General features: G+C 50.0%; 1 protein-coding gene and 1 long non-coding RNA gene across 3 annotated transcripts in view; one reads left to right on the forward strand and one right to left on the reverse strand.

Annotated features, from left to right (window-relative positions):
- The window catches only part of LOC149339254 (uncharacterized), an 87,329-nt gene that overhangs the window by 48,474 nt on the left and 13,453 nt on the right, over positions 1 to 25,402 (forward strand). For both annotated transcript variants that reach the window (XM_089548001.1, XM_089548002.1), the window contains 3 exons: positions 11,242 to 11,442; positions 14,845 to 15,052; positions 19,606 to 19,682. In XM_089548001.1, coding sequence (XP_089404127.1) covers positions 11,242 to 11,442; positions 14,845 to 15,052; positions 19,606 to 19,682 — 486 coding nt within the window. The remainder of the gene's footprint in view (positions 1 to 11,241; positions 11,443 to 14,844; positions 15,053 to 19,605; positions 19,683 to 25,402) is intronic.
- Positions 3,917 to 5,002, reverse strand: LOC149339255 (uncharacterized). The gene is made up of 2 exons (XR_016283499.1): positions 4,678 to 5,002; positions 3,917 to 4,060 (listed from the first exon to the last, which is right to left on the reverse strand). It is a non-coding gene; the product is annotated as an uncharacterized LOC149339255 (long non-coding RNA).

A 25,402-nucleotide genomic window follows, 5' to 3' on the forward strand; every position in this document is an offset into this window, starting at 1 on the left:
AGCATTTGCAGTATTGCATGAATGCCTGGGAAAATTCTTTCTATGCGCTAATTTTGAAACCACATTCAGCATCTGTCAGCCAAGTGAGTAGAGTTCTTGGGATGTGAACAGTTCATCACACCAAGAAGCCCTATCATGCGTCTCATTTACCACTATAGTCACTTCAGACATGCTTCAACGTACAGCACATGATTTTAAAGATACCGGCGACCAGAATAATGCAGTTCAAGGTTCCAAGATTGCCTGATTTCCACTTCACTACCCACAAATGTGCACAGAAGCAGTCCATAATCATGAAGCGTTTCTTTCAGAATATTCTTCATGATTTTGTTATTCGGTTGGCTCACTTTATGGACACTTTTGCTTGGTAACCCAAGTGTCCATATTAACGAGGCCTGACTGTTCTGCAAAATGCTCATTTTGAAAAAATTTGTGCACGCATGTTAAGAAGCTCAGCTTTGCTGTCTGGGTTGCATTCTTTTTATTCTTTTTAAAATGATTTGAAGATGGATCTTCAGATATCGGATGTGGATATTGGCATACAGATGTCAGCAAGGCGGGCACAGCGTGTGCACAGACTGTGGCCAGTTCGAATATCAGATGCTTTTCTGCCCGAATTAGTATTTGAAATTGTCGAATACTTGCGCAAGCCTAAAGTTAACCATTACACTAACACATCTGAGTAGCATTAATTTATTCAAGGGAAGTTCTTGCAAGTTTGTCGACCCTGGCATGGAATTCCACTCAGACTTGTGTGTGCAGCACCAAAAGTTGCGTGCAATCAGTTTCAAATGAAGCATGAACAGTGTGGGTTTCCAAGTGGACACAGGCCACCACCCACCGCGGGTTCGAGCTTCGCGCGAGCCAAGGGCCCCGATCAGCCGTCACCACACACACTGGGACACTGATGCGGCGCACTCAACCTCCGCTGGGAGGAGAGCGATTCGCCGCAAAGAAATAGGCCTCCAAGTTCACAAAGGAGACGTTTATTCACGTCGTCCTTCAGCAGGTACACAAACACTCAATAGTCACCCCGTCCCGGGGGCGCGCGAGGAGCAAGGCTCCGCTGCGCGCACGAAGCGACCAGAGTAATGCGCGCCGCTAACACGCCGCTGCAGGAGAATGTCCCCGCAGCAGTGCTGTGATCTCTCTCTCGTGTCGACCGTTGGGCCGGTTGCGAGAGAGAGTGGGCATTCAACGCAAGGTACGCCTGTCAGAGGTCGCTGGACCCCGCTGGACAGGCTCGAGCCGCTGCAGGTCAGAGGACACGTGCGGGCGAGCTCGAGTAAGCACTGGTCCGAACGGCAAAGGCCGGCACGGACAAACAGTAACGTACGCACCTTACGCTGTCTCGGAGGGATCTCTCTCTCTCTGGGCCCCGCTCGGACGGTCGCGCGGCGCGCGGCCGCCCAAAGCGGGGTCCCGAATTCCCGCCAAAAGGCGCCAATGGCAAAGGCCCTTGGGGAGCCGGGGCGGAGCTGTGGCTACATGACAGTGATTAGTCACCCAGCCGCCTCTCCACCGCCTGAGGCGGGAGCAAGGGAAAGAGGAGAAACAACGCGGGAAGCCGGCAGCCGCGCAAAGGCAACGGCGGAAAGCCAGGATTCCCACATCCCCCTCACCTTAAATGCCCTCCTACCCATCGGCAAAGCACGCGGCCAAAATAAAGAAATCAATACACAAAAAAATAAGCTACACTTCAGTTCCAAAATAAAGAAATGAATACACAAAAAAAAACTAGATACACTTCAGTTCCAGCCACAACAACGTAAGAAAAAAACAACACAAACAAAGGAAAACAAGGCAAACAAACAAACACTGCCATACGCTTCAGGAACACTAAACAGCTTGCAGATTATATACACGGTACACAAGATGTGAATTCCACTGTACAACTATGTGACAGGTGGATGTCAGCCTCAAAGTTCGATGGCGCGGCCCAGTAGGCCGGTCGGCGACTCACCGCTCGCAGACTTCAAGTTGAACGGGTTGGGAGGGCCAACGACTGATGGCGGTCTTCTTTCCGTCGATGTAGGGTGCGTTGATGACGACGGGGCCGCGGCAGAGCACTGACCTCGCGCCCTTGGACACGACATCACGTTCGGCACAAGAGAGTTAGTGCACCCCCTTCATGCCGGCTGAAACGGGCGAGGACGTTCGGCGGCGTCCTGATGTGTAACCTTGGCCACAGCGAGGGGTCCTTCTCATCCTCGCGCTCACGCAGAAGCACACAACGGCACAACTCACAGGCGTCGCCTTGGCTCATGTTTACGCGCGCACACAGTCACAGCCACAAACACGCATACACCGGCACGTGCGCGGACGCTGGTCGGCGACAACGATCCCCTCATCAGAAGCGTCCAGAGGCGCCGCGGCGAGGGTCAAAGGGTGCACTTTCCGCCCCCCATCGCAACCCATCGCCCCAAACGCCCCGCCAACTTCCCGTCCATACGGGCCACACAATACTCGCACCACGACACACGGCTCCTTAACGAGCCAACCACCCACAGTCGGGCCGGAAATGAGAAAAGGCGCGCTGTACAAACGACACCCATCGTTTTCTTCTTGAAGATAAGAGCAAGCACGAGCTGGCTGAAGTTTGCCTATGTACAAGTCTGGTACGTTAGAACGAAAACAGACGAACAAGCGGGGAAACGAAAGTGGCTAGAAACTGACTAAAACAAAACAAATAAATAAATAGATAAACACACAAGGCTGGAACTGAGCATGCTGCCAAAACAACAAAAAATAACACACCGTGCTTCACCTGGGTAGGGCCTGACGAGAAAGCTCGCCAGCTAGCTGAGGCTGCGTGCCTTCGGTTGCGGAAAAGTCCGCCGTCTGGCATAAATCACACCGGTGACTGTCGCCTCAGATTGTACCGGTGCTCCGTACGCTTGCGTTCCGCAGCACCAGTTGTGCCTTTGCGCTTGCCTTTGATACCAATGGGTACCGGCGCAAGCTCGTCAGACCGTGACGCGTAGGCCTTCAGGTCTACGATGTGGGCACGGCTGGTTTTCCCCGTAAGGGAATCCTCCAGCAGGTACGCGAGTGGCGACCAGACTCTGACCACTCGGTACGGACCAAGCCACTTAGGAGCGAGCGAGGCTGAGAACCCCTTGCTCGCATCGCTAAGAACGTGGTTGCGCTTCAGGACAAGATCACCCACCTGAAAAGTCAGGCGGCGGTGCTTGCGGTCATATTGAGCCTTCTGTTGGGCTCTGGCTGCCGCCAAACTCTGCCTTGCTCTGTTGAGAGCCCGATCAAGCCGGTCCCGAAGCGCCGACGCATAAGCAGAGCAGTCTGCCCGCGTCTGCTCATCCCCGAGCTGGCTCTGCACGACGTTTGACATCGGATTCGCCAGCTCCTTCCCGAAATTGAGGAAGGCGGGAGAGAAACCAGTTGAGCAATTCTCAGCTGTTCGGATGGCGAACGCAAACTCGCTCAAATGGTCTGCCCAATCCTTTTGACACTCGGCAAAGGCCGCAAGCATTGGCTTGAGCGTTCGGTTGATTCGCTCGGTCAAATTGGACTGGGGGTGGTAGGGTGAAGTGGTGTAGTGCTCGATTCCGAGGGAACGGCACGTGTTACCGAACACCCGAGCGGTGAAATAGGACGCATTGTCCGTGATCAGTTTTTCTGGAAAGCCGAACCGACAGAACACTTCCCAAGCAACCACCGATATCCTTCGGACGGCCGACAGAGGTCTGTTTCGGATGTTCTGTACGTCCGCTGAATATCCGCAAACAGCCGGTAGACGTCCGTCGGCCGTCCGAAAGGTGGCCAAAGGTATACGGTTCGCCCGCCGACGGACGTCCAGTTGAGTACGTTCATTGGCGGATCTTCCTCGAATATTCGCATATATGGTGCATGCGTGCTTTTTTCACTCCGCGCGATGCAATGAAACCAAAAAAAATTTGATGCATAGCACGCATATTTTATTGTGGCTGATGATACATCAGCAGAGCAATGGGTTATATTCGGAAAATTTCTTAAATGTGACTCTTCAAATGTGGCAAGCTTGGGACACACATCCGTAATCTTCCCACCCACATGATTTCTGAAATAAAAAGAACGCGGCAAACATCAGTCATGTGAAATAAATGGCACAATGCAGCAGCCGAAGTAAAAACATATTGGAACCAATTAATAGAAGTGTTTAATGCTGCTAGTATAAAAGACAATGCACTTTAACAAACACCTCAATAAGTGTAAGGCAGTAACAGCTCTCACTTTTCCACACCATATTTGACAATGTATCTGTTCTTTATTTATTGTCATGGGCCTTAGGGCACTAACCTGCGCAGCACTGTACGCGACTGTGCACAGAAAGCCGCAAAGCTTCCGTTGCGAACCACTGCGAACTACACGTGCTTCCTATGGTCTGCCTTTCGCGCGTTGTCACTCTTTATATAGGCACAGTGAACCTAGCGATGCCCTAAAAATTAACAAGATGCTAAAATACTCCGTCCCGCAACTTTGAAGAGGAGTGGGAATTAGCCGCGCGAGTTGAGGGCTCCCGCAGCTGTGTGATGTAGGCTCCCGAATGTGTGAGAACAGCACACACTTGTGGAAGCCATCTCCTCGCGCTTACTGCTCCCACTGTCCTGTGAACGAATTTTATATGAGCATGCATTGTCCTAGAAGCAAGTTCCAAGAAGTGTACTGGATACATACTTTGGTAGGCAATCCCATGTGCACTAAGCCTTCTTTAAACCAAGGTCGACGCAGTACGGGATTCCGGTGTTCCACAAGAGCTTCAGGCGCTTCCCGTATCTTTCGAATTGCTTAAGTTACATGCTACTTTCGTCCACAGACCGAACAAAGCCACACATTATAATAACAGAGCTATAAAGCTCTGCGCGACAGCACTACGCAGCAAATCAACAACAGCGCAGCGCTACGGAGCCGTACTGATGGATTGGATTGGACTGACCGCGAACTGACATCTATGATGATGGTGATAGCAGAATGCACGGGAGTTTTGATACTTACGAATGGTTTCAATGGCAAGTTTAGCTAGCAAAACGGTGGACAATACGCACAACTCCACTAATTTGGAGAAGTTTTATAAATATAAAACTAGTCATTAGTTCTTGCAAAATTCTGCAGCACCTGCTTCTCCTCTTAGATAAATTTAGCTCGTTGGCGGCTCTTGCACTGCAGGTAGGAGTGGAATCGTACCAATTTACAAACATCTTCGCGTCAAACCATCCAACTGATGTAAATAAAACAGTATACATATACGGAAGACGCGAATTTTCTGTGAAATAAAAAACGTCCATACTCATGGCCTGGGAAAATACTCAGCCTTACATCCTTCGGACGTACACCTCGTCTCTCATGCGGATATACAAAAGTGGACACTGTCCGTACGTCCGGCTGATGTACGAATACGGATATCCGAAATCGGATTGCGTTCGTACGTCCGATGGACGTCCGATCTCGGCAAAGGACGTTCGGATCTAGCTCGTACGTCCGACGGATATCTGTGGTTGCTTGGGTTCCTGGAGTTTATCCAGCACCGCTCGTGCTGACACTTTCCGAAGGGGGTACAACTCAACCCATTTGGAAAAGTGGTCAGCGACTACCATCAGGTAAATGAACCCCTGCTTGCTCCTGGGGAAAGGCCCCATCAAATCGCAGGTGGCCATCTGCCACGGACGCACACTGTCAATCGGTTTCATCATTCCAGGCGGCTTGCCGCCCCGTGACTTCACCGCTTGACAGACATGGCAGGAACGGCAATAGCGGAAAATGTCACGCTTCATGCCGGGCCACGTCACCGATTGACTCAGTTTTGCAAAAACTTTGGAGCCACTCAGATGACCGGCCAGTGGTTCGTCATGAGAGAATCTCAACAGTGCACCCCTCAGACTTTTGGGGATAACCACCTTGAACGGGTCGATGGACTCGTCATCGGTGGCTATGTATTTCAGCACGAGCCCGTCATTGTCCAGCAAATATGAATCCCCGGGGTTCGCCGCGACACACGCTGGCTTCTGCCCCCCTGCGCCCGCTACAATACAAGTAGCGTCACGGCGCTCCGTCTCCCTGAGACCGTCGCTCATTACGCGACAAAAGGGGTCATTTTGCTGGGCTTTCAGTAGCTCTTTACGGCTGAAAACGATTCCAGTCATCCCAGAGGGGAGCGTGGTCTCGTCCCCACTCAGGTTTGCAGCCAAAATTTCCGTTCGCGTCGGCAACTCCGAGGCGCTCACGAAGAGCTTCGCCTCTCGTCCTCTTTGCGAAGCGCTGCTTGCCTGGTTAGCGGAATGGGTTAACCCGTTCGCGGGCTCTCCCTCCTCGCCACCCGGCAGCTCGTCCGCTGTTTCGCCCCCTCCGCCTACAGGCGTCAAGGCGCCGCTGGCGAGTGGGGCAAGGGATAGCGCGTCAGCTACCACGTTTGTGCTCCCCTTTCGATACTGCACGGAAAAGTCGTAATGCTGTATCAGGAGAGCCCAGCGCGCCAGCCGACCCGCAGGCTCGCGGAGCCGCATCAGCCAACTGAGCGCACTGTGGTCTGTCTGCACCACGAATTGCGTTCCATCAAGGTAGACGTCAAATTTACGCAGTGCAAACACGATGGCGAGGCACTCCTTCTCGGTCACGGAATAATTCCTCTCCGAGGGCAGCAAGGAGCGGCTGGCAAAGGCCAGCGGTTGCAGCACGCCATCGAATTCCTGTAGGAGAACTGCTCCTAAACCCAGATCGCTCGCGTCAGTCTGGACTACGAACTGTCTGGTCAGGTCGGGTAGCCTGAGCTGCGCTGTCTCGGCAATGGCACTAGACAGGAGGCGAAAGGATCGCTCTTGCTCGGGCCCCCATCGCCACGCTGCAGTCTTTCCCAAGAGCTTGGTCAAGGGTGCCTGCACGCGGGCACAGGACGGGATGAACGACCGATAAAAATTGGCCATTCCCAGAAAGCGGCGGAGGCCGCGTACGTCCTTGGGCGCGGGAAATTCGAGTATGGCTCGAAGTTTCTCCGCATCAGGCTCAATGGAGCCCTCGCCCAGCGTGAACCCTAGTAACTGAACCCGGGTCCGCGCTATTTGGGCTTTCGCAGGATTCAAAGTCATCCCAGCAGCCCGTACCCTCTCGAGCACGTCGGCAATGTGGCCTAAGTGCTCATCGAAGGTTCGTGAATAAATCACGATATCGTCCAGGTAGCACATGGCGTGGGACCATTTCGCTTCCCCCAGGACGCGGTCCATGAGCCTCTGAAAAGTCGCAGGACCATTGCAGAGACCAAAGGGCATACGAGTGAACTCAAACAGCCCTCTGTGACACGTGAACGCGGTCTTAGACCGGTCAGTGTCAGCCATCTGGACCTGTAGGTAACCTTTGGAGGCATCTAGCGTGGAAAAGTACCGCGCGCTGCCCAGGTTTCCTACGATTGAGCTGATCGTCGGGAGCGGATAGGCATCCTTGCGAGTCAGCGCATTTAGACGGCGATAATCCACACACAAACGGTGGCTGCCATCTTTCTTAGGCACCAACACCACCGGAGACGCCCAGGCGCTGGACGAGCGGCGGATAATGTCCGCCGACAGCATCTCATCCAGCAACCCATCAATCACCTGCCTTTTCGCAAGGCTGACGGGTCTAGGGTTGCACTTCAAAGGAAGCGCGTCTCCAGTGTGGATCTTGTGGCTCACTAAAGTGGTACAGCCAGGTTGATCCGTGAAGAGCTCATCGTACTGACGCAATAGCGCTGTCAAACGAGCCTTCTGTGTGTCATCCAACGTTACCGCACTGGCAGCCAGCGGATGTGGTGCCTGGTCGTGCCGCGCCGCTCGGTCCCAATGGGGAGGCTGAACGACGGAACGCTCGACACAAGGGCGTGGCCCTGTCCGCTGAGCGTGGCACTCTCCGAACGCCTTCACTGCGCAGGCAGATACTGACGCCGGTGGGCTAATGAACGGCTTAAGCTGGGAAAATGGTCCGTCGCGATAGCCGCCATTCGCAATGTCCACCACGATCCCGGTTTTCAGGAGAAAGTCCCGTCCGAGAATCATGGGCACACTGAGCCCTGGGAGATGGATGAAACGCGTGCGTCTCGTCCGCTCTCCCCACCTGACAGTCAGCCTCGCGGCGCCAGCCGAATGGGCTACGCCTTTCGCAAGGTTGAATGCCGTACGGCAGTCCCGCAAGCACACAGAGTGCTTTTGCAAGTGGGACAACACCTCTTCACCGAACAAGGAAGCGCTGGCTCCCGTATCCAGTAACGCCGAAAATTCGCGGCCAGCAATGGTGACCGGAATAAACGGCGCGTGCGCATTAGCAAGGCAGCTTGCTCTGTACGCAGAGGGCATTAGCAGAGATTGGGCCGGTGGTCCCTTTACGACCAACCCCCGCCGCCGTTTCCCTGCCTCGCAGGAGGCCTGGCTACGGTGCATTCTCTTGCTAAGTGGCCCCTCTCTTGGCAGCGGAAGCAGCGCACACCGCCGCGAGCTTGGTCGCGGGACAATGGCGCCTCTCCCTGCCTGGATCCGCCCGCTGCACGACCAAAGGGTCGGCCGAGTCGGGTTTCCCCCTCCGCTGTGCGTTGGAGCGCTTGGCGCCCCTCAGCACGCGCTTCAGAAAACGGTGCAGCGCAGGCTGCCCGTCTCCCGTACGAGTAGGGATCGAGAGCTCTGTCGCTCAACTCCCATGCCTCGTTTTGCCCGCTAACAGCTGCAAAGGCAGGTTGTGCGGGTGGTCGCCGGTTGGGTAAGGGCAAGGCCCCTCTCCATGCACAACGTGGCTCAAGGGCCTCGCTTGCCGGCGGTGGCGGACGATAGGCGCGCGCGGCGAGAATGTCGCCTTGAATGCGCTTTGCCTCGGCGGCCAGCTCCTCCAAATCTCGGAATCGGCCGCCGCGCAGGTAAGCCGAAAAGGTCGGATGTGCCTGCCTGATCGTCCTTTCGACACGCTCCTCGTTCGAGGCTCTGGGCTCGGCGATTGAGAAAAGGTCTTCCATCGCACGAACATACTCTTGCAGCGACTCATCCGGAGCCTGAGTACGGAGCTCCAGCTCTCGCCGCATCCTACGCTCGTAGTCAGCGGGCAGGAATTCGCGCAGGAATGCTGCACGGAACTCCTCGAGAGTCGCTGCCCGGTGGCCGGAAAGCCGATGCCACCGAGCTGCCGTGTCATTCAGCGCTGCGGGGATGATGTGTGCAAGCACCACCTGCTCAGTAAGACCCATAGTTCTCTGATAATGGGTGAGGGACTCAAGGAAATCCCGGGCACTGAGTAGGTCATCATACCCGCGGTATGTTGGCATGGGCAACTTGACCGTGGGGTGAGACAACTTCGGCGTGGCCAAAAGCGTCCCAACAGCCCCTGACAGCGACTGGATCAGCGACTGACAGCCTGCGCTCCGGCCTCAGTGGAGGCTTGGGCGGGCTGCACGAACGAGGGAGGCAAGGCTCCTAGTTCGATGAGCGGCGCGGTTTCCGCAGGGAACCGGGCCAGCGCCTCGCCGTTCCCAGAGCAGAATTGACTGCTCGCGGGGCACGGCTGCTGCTGTTCGAAACTGCCGGTTGCAGCAGCGTGACACGAACTGCTTTCGCACTGGGCGGAAAGCGTGCACAGCTGAGGCATGTGACCAGCGGATGCACCGCAGGGTGCTTCCGATACAGCTCCGATGGGAGCCGCGTGGTCGACATTTTGGGTTGTGTCGCCGTAAACCCCAATGGGGGCCGCGGCCAACCACGGTGTCTGGCTATTCGAAGGAACAGCAGCCAGCGGATCAAACGACGCTACAACTCCGTAGGGAGCCGACATGTAGCTTCCGAGTGCCCCGCTGGGGGTAGACATGGTGCGCAAGCGTGATCGGCAAGGCGACCTGCTCGGCTAATATGTCATCAAAGGCGTAAGCGCCAATGACTTAGCACGTTGGGCGCCAGTTGTGGGTTTCTAAGTGGACACAGGCCACCACCCACCGCAGGTTCGAGCTTCGCGCGAGCCAAGGGCCCCGATCAGCCGTCACCACACACACTGGGACACTGATGCGGCGCACTCAACCTCCGCTGGGAGGAGAGCGATTCGCCGCAAAGAAATAGGCCTCCAAGTTCACAAAGGAGACGTTTATTCACGTCGTCCTTCAGCAGGTACACAAACACTCAATAGTCACCCCGTCCCGGGGGCGCGCGAGGAGCAAGGCTCCGCTGCGCGCACGAAGCGACCAGAGTAATGCGCGCCGCTAACACGCCGCTGCAGGAGAATGTCCCCGCGGCAGTGCTGTGATCTCTCTCTCGTGTCGACCGTTGGGCCGGTTGCGAGAGAGAGTGGGCATTCAACGCAAGGTACGCCTGTCAGAGGTCGCTGGACCCCGCTGGACAGGCTCGAGCCGCTGCAGGTCAGAGGACACGTGCGGGCGAGCTCGAGTAAGCACTGGTCCGAACGGCAAAGGCCGGCACGGACAAACAGTAACGTACGCACCTTACGCTGTCTCGGAGGGATCTCTCTCTCTCTGGGCCCCGCTCGGACGGTCGCGCGGCGCGCGGCCGCCCAAAGCGGGGTCCCGAATTCCCGCCAAAAGGCGCCAATGGCAAAGGCCCTTGGGGAGCCGGGGCGGAGCTGTGGCTAAATGACAGTGATTAGTCACCCAGCCGCCTCTCCACCGCCTGAGGCGGGAGCAAGGGAAAGAGGAGAAACAACGCGGGAAGCCGGCAGCCGCGCAAAGGCAACGGCGGAAAGCCAGGATTCCCACAACAGGGCAACTGAAATGTGAGCAATAAAATGCAAAAAAAATTGCTGCGAAACAGGAAATATAGGCAGCGTTCATTGCAACTTCCAGGTAAGGAGCGTAATGCTGTCAGAGTGAGAATCAGCTGTGCTAGTATTCAGTCTCTCTCACTTAATACCTTGTCTTCTTGTCCGCGTTTTAGTTGTCTTGTCTGTGTTTCATTTGATACTTATAGTAGCATATGAGCAAGGCTCTGTCCATTATGTTCATGTGGCTGACACATATGGTGCAAAGTTGCAACATGTTCAGCCCAGATCCATTATTCTGATGGCAGTTTGCTGTTCCCATCTATTTATCGAGCTATTTTTAAGCATATAGACCCGTACAATATTTGTTTACATCATGCCCCTTCTAGTGAAGGTTTGTTCTTTTTTTCTTTATTTGACAGCGGGAGCAAGATTTGTGGACACTTGCAAACGGTTCCTCGCTGCAGCATCTTTTGTGCACCGTGTGCTGCGGTGCTGTTCGGAACATTGTAGCATTTGTTCTCTTTGTGTTTCTTCCAGGCGAGGGTGGCAGGAGCGAGGGACACCAAGGGCGCATCAGCCAGCACACTGCTGGAAGCTGGAGGGAGCGTCGAGGTGAAGGTCACACACAGCAGCCGTGCTAGCCTGGCAGCAGGGACAACAGCACAGGGAGCCGCCCATTTCATTCACTCGAAGCTCATCATCAAGAGTCGCTGCGGCCGTGCCGCCGACACCAAAAGTGTGAGTTGCTCTCGGCTGCAACTTTTCCTCGCAGTGAAAGAAAGGCTGCAGGGGAGTAGTGGCCATTCCTCTAAGGCCGAATGGCTGTGCTCCTGGCTAGTTTGGCAGCTTGCTGCGTTGCTCTCCCTGCAGTGGCTTCATTTCATCGCTGGAGCAGCTGGCACCATCTGTTGAAGCTTTGTGGAACTAGACGTGCCTAGAAAATTTGTTATAATCAATAAAATTTTTTTCCTTGAGTGTCAACATTGAAAGATGGCAGTTGTGTTAGAAATGTGTCTTCAGTAACGAATATTGACAGCATTTAAGGGAAAACTATTAACTGCGAGCAGGGACTATATTCTAATTTGTAGGAAGAGAGTGTGTGTTTCGGTTCTATAGCTTCTTCTGTACTGCCAGAAAAATGCCACGGAAGAATAACGCTTGGGGCAGCCATGCCCACAGTTATACTGTCAGCTGTCGTACTTTCATCTCATAGCTATACTTTCAGCTGTCGTGCACAACTCATTTTAAGGACTCTTTCCATTGGTTTTCAATGTTGTCCTATGTTTAGCGTGGCTAGTGTCTCTTTGCTCAGGTCACTGCAAATGTGGATTTAGGCTCTTTTGATAGCTTTACTGGGTGCAAACTTTCCCCTGGTACTGGGACGAAACCAGTCAATACTATAATCCATCTCAGATGTAGTTTGCAGCAGTGTTTGCTGTAGGTTGGCAGCCTGCAGCTCTTTCGCACTGTCAAGGCTGCAGGAAGGCAACAAATAGTCCCCTGAATATCTGAACAGTGTAGAACTATTTTTGATCAATACAGCGAGCGTTTCATTCACTGGTTAAATGAACAGAGAAAGCCCGCACTGACACAGCTCTACAGGAGCCTGCTGTGAACTGGTGCACTGCTATTAAGGCGGAAGCCTTTAATGCCTCATCGTTGTAAGCAGCAGCTGTCGACAGAAAATGTCACGCTTTTCAATTGGTCGAAACGGTCGTGACGTCACAGTGCGCGAATTTCAAACGGGGCCAATTATACTTTGGCTACTAACCATGCAACCAATTAAAGGGATCGTATAGGGATGCTCCATGTAAGTGGGACTGAGATTAGTTACTTGCTTAATTACCCAATTAGCCTGATTAACCTTTCTAGTCAGGCCAGATAAATAAATAAAACCGAGCAGGAAATTGGTTGAGTTCGGGAATCGAACCCCGGTCTCCGGAGTGCGAGACCAGCATGCTAACCACTCCGCCATGCCAGCTCGATGGTTTGGAATGAACAAAGGCGCGTCTAGTGAATAGGTGTCTTCGTTCACTCCCATCTTCCTCCCTTCCATTACGGCAAGGTTCAGGTGCCCACCAAGACATGTGAGACAGATACATTTCCTTTCATCAAAAACCAATTTACTGATGAGCAAGGCGTAGAACCTAACGGGTGATGGCGTTCTGTGGACTCCTTGGCGGCGTGTCAAGACGCTGTCGCGTTTCACTCTTAGAGGCGAAGCTTAACATCTTAACAACACATCAGTGACACAAGCAGCAACAACGCGGATAAGGCTTTTGCCTCACCGCACTTTAGGTCAACAAATTGCCCCCCTGAATTTTTGCAAACATGAATTCCTCTGACTTGATCGTGTTTCCTGCGTGCCCTACATCAAAAGTGCAGTTTCCCCAAGTAAGCGATGCATCTAGCCTTGGAAAGTCCTGAAATCGCTTTCGCATCAAAAAGAAAAATAAAGCTTAAGGGACGCCAAGCACCACTTGTGCAGAAGATAGAGCAGCAGACTACTGGTACTCCTTCCTCCCCAGAGATGGAGCCACCAGTCGGTGAATACAAGCACAGAGAAACACATTTATGGAGCACGCACCGTCCTGATTCGCTCAGGTCACCGTAGTATCTACAGTACTGAAACTACTTATGAGGTGAAGTTGCATAGAGTTGCCAGCTTCGATTAGAGGGTGGCACGCATCATTGTATGATGAAAGAAACCTTGATCATGGAAAGAGATTCGTGTATTAGAAGCTTAACAAGGAATGTGTTGCTTTAATAAACTTAAATGCAGAAGTTATTGCTGTTGCTACGTGGCAGTCAGCCGAAGAACGAGGTGCAATAAATGATGGACAAAAGATGCTTTTAATAGTTGCTGGCCTAGCGCGAGCGCTCCTTCTCGTACCACTGCCAGCGTCTTCTTCTTCGTCACATTACCCGGAGTGACCGAGCGATCATCCCGATCGTGAATGAAAGACACTGACAAAGATGTTCGCGAAAGGATGATGGGCTGGAGATGACAGTACAACAGAGATGGAAAGCTGGTGTAATGCTGGCTGCCATGATGGACAAGAGATGATTTTAATGGCCACTGGCCTAGGGCAAGAGCTCAGCCTCCCACTACTGCCAGCTTTGTCTTCTTTGTCGCTCTATTAAAGGGACCCTGAAATTATTTCGACAAGCATATTCTTGTGTAGCAGATCACTATGGGCAGTCTTTGTTGGTATTGGAGTCAAATTTGAAAGCTGTTTGTGGGCTTTGTTTGCCCAGTGTGCCCACTGACGTCATCAGGGTAGGGGACGCCACACCGTGAGGTGTCACCCTAATTGGTTGTGAACTACTGTGAGCAGTGATTTTGTAAAAATTATTTCTAAATTATAGCGCCCACACAGAGCTTTCAAATTTGACCTGAATACCCACAAAGACCTATACCGATCTGTTGCACTAGATTGCAACAGGGCAACGCTGCACTATCAGTTAAATCTGAACGTCCCTGCATAACACCCCGGAGCTTTGAATTAACTGAGCCGGTGCAAGCTGCCGGCTCCAACTATCGTGCAAAATTTGCATTAGAATTGATGGACCACAGCAATTCTAAGAATTTTCTGGGATTTCAAATCATCCGATATTGAATTGTCGAGGTTTTATACTATAATTTGTTTCTACAACTCCTGTTGTAGAAACAGTGCGAAGTGTTGTATAATGCGAAGAGAATGCTTCAGCACGTCGCCTTTTCGATAGCGCATCCGAAGAGGAAGACTTTGAAGGTTTTATGTAAAAATAAAATGTTATGGATATGAAGAGAGTTATTTCGCTTTTTTTTCTTTTGTGCTAAAACGTGGGCAGGTATGGCGTGAGTGTTGCCTTTTTCGATCACGTAGCGTTGCTTAAGAACTTCTCACACGTACGGTGCATTTTGCGATGGTCGCATAAGCATGTTTAATTAAGCCTCACTAGCCTAACTGGGTAAATTGGGGTGCGTCTTATATACCAACTTTTTCAATGACAGCCTGCATATATGGCGAGTGCATCTTATACACCGGAAAATACGGTATGTAAATAAACTAAGTAATGCACCTGTGGCTGTTTCTGTGCTTTGTGCCTTCCTTGTGTTAGGACACGCTTCTTTTTTTCTTTTTTTTTTTTCTGCAGGTGGCGCTGTACGCTTTCAGCGGCAGGCTGCAGGTGGACCTGCATGACACACTTCCACTTGGCCCACATCGCCACCTGGCCGACATTGGTCCCCTCCTTCCCGAAGGGAGCACAGTGATAAGGAATCTCACCCTGTTCAATGGCAGCGAGTGGGACGCATGTGTGCACATTGCCACACCCGGAAGCATATTCCTGGGCAACTCACCAGGTGATGACTCCTTTGGAGATGGTCTTGGCAGATCATACTGTTTCTTGCTTGCTATCTTCTGTGACTGGTCAGGTGCAACCAAGCGCCGTGTCTTGGCCAAAGCAGTCCTGTTTTTGCAGCTTAGTCCTGGCTTTTTGGGTCCAAGTGTCAAACGGGCTCTAAAGATATTAGATTTGGTGTCTTGTCTATTAGCATCCCAGGAGTGTAGCTCCTTGTCCAATTTCACCATATTTCTTTTTACAGTACTAAATACTTATCATTAGCCGTATATTTTCTTATTCCTAGGCATATTCTTAGATGTATATTTCCATTCTTTTCTTAGGCTTATATTTTTACAAGAAACACAACTTAAAGAGGCCCTTGCAATCCCCTCTTGATCTTACATGTTATCACATTCAAAGGGTCAACTGCACAGCTGCGAAACATCTCAGCTTAGTTACACAGCACACAGTGCTTACAGAGAGCTAAACTGAGAGCTTATTTCTTCCTTTCAGCTTCTCTGTCATGTCGTCATGGTGTAATAATGAAGTTGGCAGCCACTCCCCCCCCCCCCCCCCCCCCCCTCCACCTTGCACTTATTTGGGTGCCACTGCACTGAACACAGGTGTAGGCATCGGGTCACCATGGGTGCTGACTGTGGCTGCGGTTTTGGCTAGGCGGGCGATAATCCTGGGGGCTGAGTCGAGGAAAAATGGAGCAGTGAATGCATGTTGAGTGAAACATCGAAAGCTGAATATTATTTTACATTCAGTTTCTTCACCGCTGTTGTGCATTTAGGGGGCATCTCTTTATATGACATTGTTCGTAATGTGGCCCATCGCCTTCAAGGCATTTCTCAGGAATGAATTAATGAGGCTGTGCATATTTCCTGCACCCTTGGGGAGAGGGATGATATTGTCTGCAGTGTCTTTGTAGAAATCTCTTTAGGTGCTGAGCACAGTGACGGCCATGTCGCTGGTGGCAAGATTGGCAAGTACAGTCAAACCCGGTTATAACGAATAGCGTGATTTAACGCGAATAGTTCGTTATATGAAGTATTTCGCTATAACCGAACCCGCTTTTAACGAACCTTTAACGAACCTCAGTACCAAATTCGTTATACACGAAGTCCCGAACGGCAGAGCGAAAACGCGCTAACGAAAAAAAAACGTCACTCACCATGAGTAAGGTATTAAGAAATTTATTGCAGAGGAATGGACACTTAGTTGCAGTAGGCAGTGATTTTTGCCTGAACACTGCATTTAGCTGCATCAGTGAGAATCACATTTTCGACGCGCGACATCATTTCCACGAACTCCAGTCCGCTTCCTTGTATTCCGGAGCAGTATCGGCGCAGTACATTGGTAGCAGCGAGGGCTTCGTGCAACGTCGGGCGGGGGCGATCGTCTTCCGGCGGCGGCTCCTCGTTGGGACCAGGCGCCAGCAAGTCAGCAACAATTTCAGAGTCCGATGGGTTCGCTGTCACTGCTACGTTGTCGTCAACAGCCAAAAAATCCTCGAGGTCAACGTTTTCAGGCACCGCGTCCGGAACATCAGCAAGTTCTCCCCACAGCGTGGCAATGTCACTGTCGTCTTGCACAGCGTGCACTGTACTGGCAACTTCTGCATCCTCTCGACACAGTCCAGCATGGTGGAAGCAGTTGCGGATTGTGGATTGCGTCACGTCTTGCCAGGCACGGCTGATCATTTCTATTGCAGCCAGCAAATTAATCTTGAGCTCTTCGTTAACCCGCAATTTCACCAACAACCGCTCAACGACGCGCTTCCTGTAGCCCATCTTGAAAGCGCGGATGATCCCTTGATCGAGCGGCTGCAAAACCGCTGTTGCGTTGGGTGGCAGGAAGCAAAGGTCGATGTTCTTCAGCGAGACGCCGCAGTGGTGCGCAGAACAGTTATCGAGGGGGAGGCAAATTTTGCGCCCGCTCGTTGCAAGTTCCTCGTCCCAGTCAAGCAGCCAGCGCTCAAACAACGCCCTAGTCATCCAGGCCTTGGAGTTGGAGTTGTACGTGACCGGGAGCGAGGCGCACCCTCGCAGGCACAGAGGAGATTTGAACTTGCCAATGACAAGCGGTCGGAGCTTCGATGATCCGTCCATGTTTGTCGTGAGAAGAACGGTGACACGGGTCTTGTTCAATTTACCGCCATGGCACTTTTCACTTTTTAGTGCCAAGGTTCTACTCGGCAGCAGCTGCCAAAACAAGGCAGTCTCGTCAGTGTTAAAAATGTTGCGCGGCTCGTATTTCTCCGCCACAGCACGCCACACGTCTTGCACCCACTTCTCAGCGCTTTTTGCGTCCACTGCTTGGCTCTCACCTGCAACCACCTTTCCGGTGATGGAGTAGCGGTCCTTGAAGCGCTGAAGCCAACCACAGCCCGCCGTAAACCCCTCGACATCCAGGATGCAGGCGAAATCTTTTGCCTTTCGTTGCAGCATGGGGCCAGATACAGGCAGATTTCGCGCGTGAACGTCCAAGAACCACTGGTACAGCGCCTTTTCTACTTGTTCGTAAGCCGGCTTGCGAAGAAGATAGCCGTCAGCGTTTGGGTGCTCCTGCACATTTCCTCTGATGGCCGACTTGTTTTTCAAGATGGTGCTTAACGTGCTCCTCGGAATCTTGAAGTGCGCGGCAACGTCAGCCTTTTTTTCGCCGCGCTCAACGCGGCGAATCATCTCAAGTTTGTCGGAAAGCGGCACGGCACACCGCTGCTTCGTCGTCATCTTGCAGGATGTAGCGGCGGAATGTGTCGACAAAGTAGGGACGTCCGGAAGCGAGCAGCACGACTTGCAAACGCGAGCAAAGAAAGCTGAGAAGAAGCGGGAAAGCGTCGCGAGGCCGCGCATGCGCAGTGGAGGGAGCCCCTAAGCTACTGCAGAAAGAGCCTCCCGGGCCGATTGCCCTGCATTTCACGAAAGCGCGGCGCGGGGGCAGGCAGCGGGGCATCGCGACATGGAACCGGCGCAGTAGTGCGTTGGCGGTCGTTTGACGACCGATTGCCAGCGATAGTGGCGATCGCGGCGATTGCGGCACCGATTGCGGCACCGATTGCGGCCTGGAAATGGCTGCCTAGAGATACTGGATGCGGGCACAAAGGCGCGTTGGCGGGCGTTTGGCGAGCGATCGCACGCGCTGAGAGTTCGCTGTATCTAGTGTGTAATTCGCTATAAAAAATACATTTCATATGGATAACGATAGCACAACTTCGAGTGTTCTTTATAAGGAATAATTCGCTCTATCTGAGTTCGTTATATTCGGGTTTGACTGTACATATCGGAAAGGGGGGGGGGGGGGGGGCTGCACTGACCACTCCTCATACATTTCAATGCTGGCATGTCAAAGACGGTTCCTTTTCCTCGGTGTTTGCATTGGGTTATAAACAACACCCACTGTCAGTGCACTGCGATGCAAGCTTCAAGGCATGTCCAGCAACGATTTCTGTCTACTTGGATGTTAAAATGCTCACTAAATGCTAGAGGCCCGTGTACTGTGCGCTGTCAGTGCACGTTAAAGGGGCTCTGAAATACCCTCCAGGAGAGCACATCAAATCGTTCAATCACTGCATTGTGTTGCCATGAAAGCCTGAGCCAAATAATACACCTCTACATGCAGCAGAGGACCCATAATCAGGTGCGAAAGTTGGCAAGTCCTCCATGGCGACCTTTTCATGCTCGCATCCTCCTCTGTCACTCGCACCTGTGTATACCAGTTGAGAGGCGGCTATTGGTTAGATTATTTTAGACGTCAGGCAGCTTCCATGGCTGCAGCCAATAAGCCGCGTAGCTCCGGCGGGTAAGGAAGATCCGCTCCCGGAGGTGGGGCCGATCAAGGAGCGCCGACCTTCCAGCGTGCTAAAAGTGACGAGAGCAGAGGGAAAGACGCGAAGACACAGAAATCCAAATTTTGGCTGCAGATAACTGAGCCTCTGCAAAGCGCATTCAAAAAAATTCTTGCTGGACAATATTCTTGAAGCAGAGTGCTTTAACATCCCAGGCAACCTTATTAGAGCCCCTTTTAAAGCCCCTTTAAAGAACTCCAGATGGTCGAAATTTCCGTAGCCCTCCACTACGGCATCCCTCATAGCCTGAGTCTCTCCGGGACGTTAAACCCCCATAAAATCAAAAATCTATAACTTCACATAATATTCCGCACCGTACCATACCATTTTTTGTGCACTTGTGATGTCTTTAAAAGACAACAGGACTACCTTAGCATTTGGTAGAAACACATCAGCTGCAAACTTCCATGAGCAACTTTTTCCACTCTCGAATCCTAGGTATTTTTGTGTGTTTTTTTTGGTTAACTAGTCGGATGCCGCTTGCAGGCAATGCTCATTAATGTTTCTGACTTGTAAGTCATTTCATAGCTAATTGTGAAATTCTAATTAGCATGCTGGTTGTAGGCAAACAGATCTAGTGATGGTTTAGTAGTCGTGCGTGTTTTTTTTTACCATTGCGGCTGTCCACACATCATAAAATTCCCCTGCTCATAAAACGTTGTTTGGCTGCGTATAACTGCCATGCTTTCTGACCGAAGTTGATTTATTGTTGTATGCAGAAACCACAAAAGAAGCAGGCTACGGTGAGCTCCAGGTGTCTCCATCCAGCATGGTGCTACGTCGGAAGCAGACCAAGGTTTGCCACACTTCCATTAATCTCAAGGAATGTTGCTTTTGCCAGAATGGAAGGCACTTGCAAATGTTGTAACCTTTCTAGAAAATGCTCTGTAAATGAGCTCTATAAATGTCTGTTGCAGAAGAGGGAAGACTTATGCAATTACAGCTTGTTTAAGGCTAGTCTCATTTATTCATGCACCATGCTTGCACCTCAAGCTGCCTTCCTCATCAAATGGTGCCCCCAGTTGCTATCATGCTCTTCGTTAAACAAATTCTGAAACTTGCTTTGTATTTTTTTTGGGGGTGCAGGGATTGTTTTGTTATCGCCAGAAAAAGAAAAAAAGAGCATATTGCCTTGTGTGTTGTGAAAATAAAAAGTTTAGTAAAGCAACTTCCCTAATTAGTTTGAGGATCGTTCAATAATTATCGTAGAAAGAATTGAGAGGGGACATGGCTTGCAGCAGGAATTTTTGTATTTCACCATTTATATTTACGGGAAATATCTCGAGCATATTAAAAATCAAATTATTGCTACTCTGAGACTTTCATTGTTTTATCTCCAGATAATTATTTTCTAAATATGAAAAGGCTGCAGAGCTAAGAAAATGCATCATAAGACTGGTTCAACATTTGTTACATTCCTACCGACATGCTAATGATAAAAACATTCTTTAAATTTTTTTTTCATGAAATTTTCTCACTCCGGTTATGTGAACCGCCCCTGGATTGGAAAAATTCAAAACCTAAATTTTTTTTCCACAAAAAATTTTAGTTTTGAATTTTTCCAATCCAGGGGCGGTTGACATATTCGCAGTGAGAAAATTTCATACAAGAAATTTAAAATTCACAAATTTGAAAAATAAAGAATGTCTTCAACTGCAGTATGGTCCTAAAAGTGCAGTGAGACAGACGGAATCAATATTAGATAAATTAGACAGGATGAAATCTACTGCGCAAGGTTGGTGTCTATGCAAAAAATTTTAACAGAGAAAAACGCCCATTAATCAAGCGTTTCCCCACAAAGCAGAGTTCAAAAAACGCATTCAAAAAACACGTTTAACCAGAACAATTTTTTTAGACTACTTCCCAGTCGATTTCAGCTGTGAAACTTTGGGAGAGCATAACGAGGCGCACAAGTAGATATACAACAGTTTTCAAAAAGCCAATTTTTTGTTCAATTTTTGGATTTCAAAGCTACGACCCCATTAAGATACCTTGGTTTGGGAAAATTGTTTGTTTTTTCAGCATAATCCTCTGTCTTTCTTATCCCTCGCAAAAGAAGGCTGTCTCGAAGCCCTCAAAGCAGTCATTCACAATGCCTCTTCATATGCTGACAATTTGTTCCCACTCAGCCAATTCTTTTGTTTTGGGAACAGTAAGAAGTCTCATGGGGCCAAATCCAAAGAATAAACTGGATGAGGCAACAATTAGAAGCATGATTCTTGTGTTTTGGCCAGTGCAACAATCGACGTATATGTGGTAAAGCACTGTCGTGGTGAAGAATTTTTTTCTATGTTAATCTTGGCCGTTAAGTATGCAATTCTTCTTTCCGTTGATCCAGAAGTGTTGCGCAATATGGTCCTGTTATTATTTCACATTTTTCAATCAGTCTTAAAATTGTTCCGTGGGAATCCAATAAGACAGTGGCCATCAGCTTTGAAGCCAACAAAGCAGTCTTTGCCTTTTTTGGAGCACTTTCACCAAGCCTTGTCCACTGCTTTGACTGCTGTTTAGATTGCGGTGTGTAATGATGTATCCACATCTCGTGTCCTGTCACAGATCCATACTAATGGTCCTGTGTATTATGAGCAGGCATCAGTAAATAACGCTCAGAAATGTCTGTCTTATGTGCGATCGTCAGAAATTGCTGCACCCATTGTGCACACAGCTTCTTCATGTTTAATTTTTTATGAAGGGTATTGTGTACTTTGTCAAACAAAATGTCTATAATCTCAGCTGTCTCACACACTTTCACTTGACGGTCTTCCGTAATAGTACCATGAATTTTTGATAGCATTTCTGGCACAGTGACCTCCACTGGACGTCCAGGACATGTTTCATCTTGAATCTATGTTTGGCCACATTCAAATTCATTAATCCAGCAGTAAATGGTCCCTAACGATGGTGCAATATCTCCATTCGACTCGGCTTCAATGTGAGCAGCCAACCGTTCAGTGTTTAAAATAAAAATTTATCCCTGCGCAAAATTCATCTTTTTTTATTTTGGTGGGAATCACGACAGAGCTCATTTCAGATGTATGTCAAAAGCTTGCTAACGGTCAGTGCCAGCAGAAACAAGGTCTGACGTCATATAAAGGCCATTCCGTGCATGCCACCTGGGAGAAAAGTGAATTGTGATGCCATCTCTTGTAGTTTTATTGCACTTATCGAACTACCTTTGTAAAGCAGCTTGGACCATCTAAAATATCCTATATCGGAGCCTTCACTGCATCTGTTCTTGTTGATTGAATGGCTCTGAGGAAATTATTTGTTAATTCGAGTGCTTGCTATTTGCGCGTGAATCTCATTAACTGGAACATTCAGGTTTATTGGAACTTATACTATTGTCCCAAGTGTAGCTCGCTTTATTTCGAACTATGCTTAACTTGAACAAATTAGTTTAAATTATTGAGAACCAACCGTATATACTGTGATGGTTTTTAAAAGAAACGCATATATAAGCAGGTACCCACTCTGGTCACTGTATTATTTTCATGTGAGTCTTGTGGAAGGTAAGTACTGCAGCATGGTTTTCTGCACTGCTTTTTGCTCATATTTTGTCCAAAGGAGTGTCTTCAAGTGTCCTTTATGCATTTGTGTATTGTTTTTTTTTTTTCAAGTTTTGCTTGCTTTGATAAATGTTCTGAGCAGCAACAACTAGAGCTTTGCTTTAGCAGACAAGAGTAGGACGCATGAAGGGCTTGTTAACTGAAGCCAGGGGAAGCACAAGGCATTGTTACTGCAGTTCTTTGTGGTAATTTTTTTGGAGAAGCACATTGAGTAGTAATCTCCAACAGAAGATAATTTTGCGGAAACTAGAAGAAAGGACATCTGCATGCCACCACTGGGAGTTGAACCTACGACCTCTACATGTCGTGTGCCTCAAGACTACCAGAACAAAGAACTATTCTATGAGCAGACAAGAACAGGGCACTGGGGAACACTGTCAAAGTTACGCTGCGGGTAACTACATCCTTCAAAAGTAGAAGGCAAGACAGCCCCTGGCATTGCTGGAACACTGCACGAAGTAGTGAATGCATAATCTTGACTGCGCAACTTCCATCATGTACATACCGTATTTGCTTGCATAATATGTGCACCCCCAGTTTTGTCACGAAAAATCTGATTTTTTTTTATTTCCGCGCATGATGGGCACACCTCGAACTCGGCACTGTTATCAATACTGTATTTACACGATTGCAAGCCAATGCCTCCCCCCACCCCCCAATCTTTATCTTAAGTTTTTGCTGAACTGACTACTAGTCCTCACTTGTGTTGCTGCCGTTGCAGCTGCTGCGGACCCACAGCACGTACAACGACATCGCACGGAACAGCCGCACACAGTTTTCAGGGATGCTCACTTTAAACGTCTGTTTGGAAAGCTTCATCTCCAGCCGGAAACGTTCCCGACTTAGGCCCGCAAAAACCTCGGCGCTTGGAATCTCCTACGAAAATTTAGGCACGCCACAGTCTCAACTGCCGCACTTCTCGGCCACGTCGGATTTCAGGCCTGCCACACGCTTGCCGTGTTTGAGAGCAAACTCCCAGCAGTGTAGCTATTAAGGTGCTTGCCCATCGTGCAAAAACACCAAAACTCGACGGCAACGACACAACTACGATGAACTAACACGTATCACAGATAATGGCACTTTAGCAGCCACAAAAAAATTGGAGCTGGTGATGCTGATGCCGATATGGATAGCGAAAGCTCGCGGCGCAGGAAAAAGTTGATGATGATGATAGGCTTGGCCTCGGGCGCCCTCCTTGGGCGGCACCTATAAGCTCCTGTGCGCGTGTGTGGCCTCCGCTATCAAGTGCCCGTTGCGCACAGCCGGAGCTGATCGCGGAGGCCTCGGCGCGTGCATTTTGAAGGCTATTCCCGCGTGGGTCATGGAAAGTTTCGGTACGGCCCTTACTCGGATCTTTTTTTTTTTAATATTTCCTTCGGGAAAACAGGGTGCAGCCTGTACACAGGTGCGTTTATGCGATCTTCAATTTTGCAAGTCGAAAATTTCCGGAAATTTTATCCCACGTAATAGGCGCACCCCAAACTTTGAGCCAGATTTTCTGGAAAAAAAGTGCGCCTATTATGCGAATAAATACCGTATAGCTTTAATTACGTTACATGCAAAAAGATTAAGGTTGAATAAGAAGAGCTTCATGATTTTTTACCTTCTTTGATGTGAAAGAACTTCACGCCATCTTCTGGCTCCTGCAATGACAGCCCAGTTGTTTGTTTGTTCCAGTGGCATAAATCGCGCACGGGGAGGTGAAATTCTTTCCCGGACTACTCGGTCGGTATTGAATGATTAGAGCAGCACACGCAACGCGGAGAAGCCGGGGGAGCGAGGAGGCCTCTTCCCTTCCACATAATGGCTCAGCAGAATCAGATGTTCAAAAACAGTGCTGTCCTGTGGTTGTGTTTAATTTAACTTCAAGCCTCCGCTTTTCTGGCATCAAGTCAATCTGTGAGTGAGACAGATGTTAAAGGTGCAGTGAAGAGGAATCTGAACTCGTCTTTTTGCCGCGGGAACTCGATCTACACGTCCCGAGCACTCTTAGAAACTGCGACTTATTGCCCTGTGTGGCTGATTTCCCTAATTAAATCGAATTAACGTCCGGCTCCCGTCTTTGTTCTTTGAATTCTCCCCGTACGGTGGGCGGAGTCAACCAACGCATCGAGTGCCTTTCAGCCAGCTCCTCTGAGGCTTTGCTTTCGCTTTATTTTGTTTTTTAGGTTTCCGTGAATAAATTGTTTCATTCGCAGATAAATAGAGTCGCAAAATAAGCCCGTAGAAATAAAAATACGCGCGGACTATTTGCTTCTACGGATTACTACGTATAACTCCGCCAATGGCAGAGCGGCAAGCCACCACGGGACTGGGTGAAAGGCACTCCACACGTTTGTCGGCTCCACCCACCGTACGGGGAGAATTAAAAAAAAAAGAAGGCGGGAGCCGGATGTTAATTCGATTTAATTAGGAAAATCGGCCACACAGGGCAATAAATCGAAGTTTCTAAGAATGCTCGGACCGTGTAGATCGAGTTCCCACGGCAAAAAAACGAGTTCAGATTCCACTTCACTGCACCTTTAAAGGGTAGTCCTGCGCTTTCAAGGGTCTGCACCGGACAAACCCTCAAAGCTTTCTGTGGGGTCTTTCTCTTGTTCGGACCTGGCAAACATTTCAGCAGTGCATGAGACAGGTGCTGGCAGACGTGACTGTTGTCTTGGCGGCATGCATAAAGCTACTTCATATCAGCTGGCCATCTTTGTTCAACACTTTGAGTAATGTCTACTGCCACCATTCAATTTCTTAAAACTGCCGGTGTGGTTAGAAAATTGTGAATGTCTCTTCTTGGGCCCACGTTTCCTGGGAGCCAAAAATAAAGGAACGTGGAGGCTGTGATTACAGAGTGAGAAAGAGATTCTGGTTAAATGCTGTTATGGTAGCACAACCACTGAACTGGAAGGCTTAAGTGGCACAACGCCATGTACAGTCAGGGACAAAAGTCTCCGGA

The sequence above is a fragment of the Amblyomma mixtum genome, chromosome 6, assembly GCF_055824585.1.
Source record: "Amblyomma mixtum isolate Tamu chromosome 6, ASM5582458v1, whole genome shotgun sequence".
In the NCBI taxonomy this organism is placed as follows: Eukaryota; Metazoa; Arthropoda; class Arachnida; order Ixodida; family Ixodidae; genus Amblyomma; species Amblyomma mixtum.